At 43.8% G+C, this 6,000-nt stretch overlaps 1 protein-coding gene across 1 annotated transcript in view; it reads left to right on the top strand.

Annotated features, from left to right (window-relative positions):
* Window positions 1-6,000, top strand: part of ltk (leukocyte receptor tyrosine kinase) — a 49,066-nt gene that overhangs the window by 6,406 nt on the left and 36,660 nt on the right. The window contains exons 6-8 of the mRNA XM_080512439.1: window positions 1,357-1,506; window positions 4,187-4,287; window positions 4,372-4,532. Coding sequence (XP_080368565.1) covers window positions 1,357-1,506; window positions 4,187-4,287; window positions 4,372-4,532 — 412 coding nt within the window. The remainder of the gene's footprint in view (window positions 1-1,356; window positions 1,507-4,186; window positions 4,288-4,371; window positions 4,533-6,000) is intronic.

Below are 6,000 nucleotides of genomic sequence, written 5' to 3'. Positions count from 1 at the left end.
ACGAGAAAAGAAGAAGAGATTGTTCTGGTTTCTGCCAGAAAAGAAGCACAGGAACAACATGTCATCTTCTTTTCTGATGTCAAATACAAAATAGAAACTCTAAATCTGACCAGCACAATTATCGGTGCAGTAAATATGACTTGATAAGACATCTGGAAATAAGGCTTTTAAATTTATATTTAAGATTAGACTGTTAAAAAAGAAATAAATAAATAAATCAAGGACTAAAAATGAGTTAAAAAACTTTTAAAACAAGTCAAATTATCTGTCTTGGAAAAGTGCCAAATAATGTGCAGTGCACAGGTTAAACTCCTTAAATTAGAATTCATTGGAAACGTAACATTTATATTATATGTTTATTTTTCAAGTAGCAAAATGATAAAAAAAATATCTAATCAGCTCTGGTCCTTTTTTTAAATATTTAATAAAGAATTCTAACAAAATGAAAAATTTATTCTTGAAGGTTTATAGTTTATGACTTCTATTTATAAAAACTTGTCATTTTTCCAGTTAAATTCTTTTTCTTGAACACACCTGAACACGGGCTGGTTCTTGATGTGGACATAGAACCTGAAATGAACCAGACAAGAAGCTGGGGGTCGGGGGGGGGGGGGGGGGGGAGGGGGGGGGCTGTTCTCAGGATGGTTTTATAAGACTGTCTATACTTGTGGGATTTCAATTTTAAAGCCTTTAATAAGAATAGTTTGGCTTTGACCGTACATTACTTTGCCCACTGAGCCTAAAATCCATGAAAAATGAAATCTTGCAACAAAAATCAGGAAATGTAGACTGAACACGGTCCAACTATGACCATGTGAGGTGGATGGATGGAGGATTCTTTTATACCAACAGGTTACAAACAAGAGGACAGATGTTGTTGTTGTTTTAACACATTTCTCCCTTTATTCACAAGAGTGATGGACTCCTGACAGCTCAATGATCCAAACCTTTGTGTTGTGTTTCTCTTCACAGTTCAGCCTCAATTCTTCCACTTTTGACAGCAACGGTGCTGAAGTGTTTGACTTATATCATATTTTCAAGCTGCTGGAAAGGAGCTTTGCATCTGGCTCACGGCTTCATGTTTTTTATCCGTATGCAAAGCAAAATACAAAATCCTTTCTGACTGTGTAACGCAGAAACCAAGACACTGGCCTGCTCCAAGTGTGTCTTGAGTTCAGGAAGAAGAGAGGAGGGTTGAGGAGAAAAGTCCATTTTCACATTAAAAAAAACCCTCAAAGATAGAAGTTGTCCTCTTCGGTCTTTTGTAAAACGTGTTGTTTGCTTTGGAGGAAGACTCGGGCCTGAGGTGGTCCGGCTATGCTGAACTATGACAACGATCTGCTGCTTCCTTCACAGATGCTCTTCCCTTCGGCTCCTACTGCTCTTTTGAAGGAGATTCATGTGGCTGGTCGGTTTCCAGGCGGCTCTCCGGCTGGAGGCGGGTCGCTGGAGACCAGCTTCTGGAAAGACAAGACCTGCAGGGCGTCGCTCTACAGCGCACACCAGGTGTGTGTGTGTGTGTGTGTGTGTGTGTGTGTGTGTGTGTGTGTGTGTGTGTGTGTGTGTGTGTGTGTGTGTGTGTGTGTGTGTGTGTGTGTGTGTGTGTGTGTGTCTGCCTCCCCGGTGACATTTTTTCCCAAAATAACAAATTCTTCAGATTAAAACATCAAATGTCTCAAAGTGAAAACAGTTGAAATCCGTGTTGTTTAGTCTCCAGCAGGATTGTTTCTTGTCTGCAGCCAGAAGGGAACAGATCACTTCCATATGAAGTGACGCTGAAACACGTTCATGTGATCAGCCGAAGAACAGATTCCTCACAACCAGAGCTGGAATGTTCAAACAGCCTTTCTACACCTTTGTTAGTAACTGTTACACTGGTAGAGTTACTGATGTTTATCAGCGTTTTCCTCTCGTTTCTTTGGTCGTGAAAGGAAACCATTGCTGCTGCCTTACCTGAATCCTTTCCCTTGACAGTAGCACTGATCCATTCACTGCTTGAAATAGACATGAAGTTTCCATTTTTTAAAAGCCGTCTGACTCACCACTTGCAGGCAGTTCAGCAAAACCATGTGCACAATATTCATACGTCCTAATTAGATGAATCCATTATTAATCCTGAAGTCCATTCAAGATACAGAAAAGGCTCCACAAACAGGATAGAAACACTAAATCTGAGAGGAGAATTACTTAAAACTACTGTAAATGCGAACATACAACTCAATGACAAGGATAATTTGACCAAACTCAGTTTTTACCAACCTGTTGAGGACTTTTAAATGATTAAGTATTAATTTGAGGTTGTAAAACGTGTTTAACTTGATGCATCCCAGTTACATTCACTGAGGGAAAACAATGTATTTCCCAGTGTCGTTTGCAGATTCTTTCAGACAAGTGCAGATGTACTTTTATCCCACACCGGGTCTCGCCGCCCTCTCCCAATCGGAAGGTTGTAGGTTCGATTCCCATCTCCACCAGCCTACAAGCTGAAGTGTGTGTGTGTATGAAGTGAGAGAGAGAGTTGGTGGTCGGAGGGCAGCCTCCCCTCCGTCTATCTGCCCCAGGGCAGCTGTGGCCACTGACCAGCGTCCAGTATGGACCGAACCAATAATCCCATATAAGCATATCTGAGTGTCAAGAAAAGTGCTATATAACACTGATGCATTATTGTTATGATGAATGACTAAAGATAAGCTTTCAGTTACTTTGAGTACGACAAACTCAAAATGAACAAGTCACTATAATCTAAATCCTTTCATTTACTTTGAGTAAATTAACTCAGAATAAGTTACCATAATCTAAATTCTTCAATTCACGTTGAGTACTGCCAACGCACAAGAAGTCATTTAAGTTAACATTAATTCGTTTTTGTAAAGCAATGAGTTTGCATGTTTTTTAATGAAAGTCGACTTGTTCGCTTTTACACTGCAGTGAAATTATTTGTCTGAGCAGAAAGTACATTTTTTTTGCACGATAACAAATCTTGAAAGTAAATTTGTAGATTTAAGATTATACTGTAAACTCCAGGGCTAAAAACAAGTAAATAGCTTTTAAAACAGGCTGAATTATCTCACAAGTCTTTAAATGAGTTTTAAATCTTGGCAAGTGCCAAATCATTTGTCGTGTTCTTAACATGTTTTAAGGACAATACATTCAAAGGAATTGCTTTGCAGGTCAAGCGCTGTACAAATAAATCATCATAGTGATTGTGTGTATATGTTAGTGAATAGGTTGAAACCCAGTCCTTTTTTTTTTCTTCTCAAAATCCATTCCAGAAGAAAGCGAGACACCATAGAACCCAGCAACACGTTAAAGATCACACAGGACAGAGCAGAATGGACGTGTCGCTGCCAGCAGCGATGCACTTCACACCTTGGAGTCAGAAACTGAAACATTTTCTTCAGTAATAACAAGTAATAATGCACAATAGACATAAAATTACATTTGTCCTCATAGAGGTTAAAATATGTCATTTGAAGTGTTTCTTTTCGACAGTCGCTTATTCTTGCTCGTGTACAATTGTTGGCGTTTCCCTGTAAAAGTGCCTCAAAGGGATTGTGTTGTTTTGGGTGTTCTATAAATAAAGTTGAATTGAATTGAATTGAATTGAATTGAATTGAAGAATATAAGGACGTTTGTCTTCATACACTGAGGCAAAGAAAGAATTGTGAGAAAAGCGGATCCTCAAGTATCGTAACAGAAGTACTTTGACTTACTTATTAGCCAAGGTACCTCAGGCAGCTACATTGGTATTTTATGTAACTTATTATCGGTTGTTTCTTTTAACTTTGTACATTACTGCACTATGTCCTTGGGTGTGTGTGAGCGGGTGTGTGTGAGAGCTGAATGTGTGTGTGAGTGTTTAGGTTATTCTGTATATCTGGTGTGTCTGCTGAGATGAATGCGATGCTGAATGTGAGAACGGCTGCCTGTGTTTATTGTATGTCTGTGTGTTTTTAGCTACGGCGCAATTTCGTTGTGCAATTTATTGTACAATGACAATAAAAGCTTCTAATTCTAATTCTAATTGACTTTCCACACCTTTGTCAAGAAATAACTTAAAACTGCAAGCCAGAACCAACTTTCCCTTTCTTGCAGGATCCTAATCCTAACAGAACTTACAATGTGCATTCACTAAAGAATAATATAACAGTCATAACCTGATGAATGTCCTGCTTGGCTCCTTCAGGCCACATGTTGTTTCTGCAGGTTGGGGAGGGTCAGTCCCTCCAGGAAGCCTCGGTGTCCAGCTCTGCCTTCCCTCGCCCAGTCTCCGCCTCCGCCTGCCAGGTCCGTCACTCCCTCACTCAACGCTTTGATTCTTCCTGCTTCTTTTCTGTTACAAGTCTTTCTCACCTCTGACTGTGTGTGTAGATGCGCTTCTCTCTGTACGTGTACGGTGAATTTAACGGTTCGCTGCTGGTGGCCGTGGAGGAGAACGGGACGGCCGCGCCGCCGCTGGTCTGGGAGAGAAACGGTCCGTGGACGGACGACTGGGAGGCCGTGGCCCTGCAGCTCACTGGCCTCCAACACCAGTAAGAACCCGTGTGTCAATCAAGAATACATCTTCATGTGTTCATGCTGTCAGTTTGAATGAACTAAAACACACATTTTGATCTGAACTTGTTTGAACGGAGGTGGGGACGCACAAAACCCCTGAAATTCAATTGTATTTATACGGCACCGGAACATCAGAGGAAAGGAAAAACTCCTGCAGAACCAGAGCCCCGGGGGAGAATCTTCCATGTATGACGAGTGGAAGAGGAAAGAAGCTCAGTGCAGTAAAGTTGTCACAGCAGAGGAAACCTGGAGCAGCTGAGTAGAAAACAGTGGAGGGCAGTCTGAACCAGTCTGGACCAGTCTGAACCAGTCTGGACCAGTCTGGACCAGTCTGAACCAGTCTGGACCAGTCTGAACCAGCCTGAACCAGTCTGAACCAGTCTGAACCAGCCTGAACAAGCCTGAACCAGCCTGGACCAGTCTGAACCAGTCTGGACCAGCCTGAACCAGTCTGAACCAGCCTGGACCAGTCTGGACCAGTCTGAAACAGTCTGAACCAGCCTGGACCAGTCTGAACCAGCCTGAACCAGCCTGAACCAGTCTGAACCAGCCTGAACCAGCCTGGACCAGTCTGAACCAGTCTGGACCAGTCTGAAACAGTCTGAACCAGTCTGGACCAGTCTGAACCAGCCTGAACCAGCCTGAACCAGCCTGAACCAGCCTGAACCAGCCTGGACCAGTCTGAACCAGCCTGGACCAGTCTGGACCAGTCTGAACCAGTCTGAACCAGCCTGAACCAGTCTGGACCAGTCTGGACCAGCCTGGACCAGTCTGGACCAGTCTGAACCAGTCTGGACCAGCCTGAACCAGCCTGGACCAGTCTGAACCAGCGTGAACCAGCCTGAACCAGCCTGAACCAGCCTGGACCAGTCTGAACCAGTCTGAACCAGCCTGAACCAGTCTGGACCAGCCTGAACCAGTCTGAACCAGCCTGAACCAGCCTGGACCAGCCTGAACCAGCCTGAACCAGCCTGAACCAGCCTGAACCAGCCTGGACCAGTCTGAACCAGTCTGAACCAGCCTGAACCAGTCTGGACCAGCCTGAACCAGTCTGAACCAGTCTGGACCAGTCTGAACCAGCCTGAACCAGCCTGAACCAGCCTGGACCAGTCGGAACCAGCCTGAACCAGCCTGGACCAGTCTGAACCAGCCTGGACCAGTCTGAATCAGTCTGAACCAGCCTGGACCAGTCTGAACCAGCCTGAACCAGTCTGAACAAGCCTGAACCAGTCTGGACCAGCCTGAACCAGTCTGAACCAGCCTGAACCAGCCTGGACCAGTCTGAACCAGTCTGAACCAGCCTGAACCAGTCTGGACCAGTCTGAACCAGTGTGAACCAGTGTGAACTGTACATCTAGAACATCATTGGTTTAAGCCACCAGGGTCACTGTTACTGCGGTTTCAGACTAAACGATAGCTTAATTCCACAACATGGCCTCCAAC

Source organism: Blennius ocellaris, assembly GCF_963422515.1.
Source record: "Blennius ocellaris genome assembly, chromosome: 17".
In the NCBI taxonomy this organism is placed as follows: domain Eukaryota; kingdom Metazoa; phylum Chordata; class Actinopteri; order Blenniiformes; family Blenniidae; genus Blennius; species Blennius ocellaris.
This window is presented reverse-complemented; position numbering and strand designations above follow the sequence as displayed.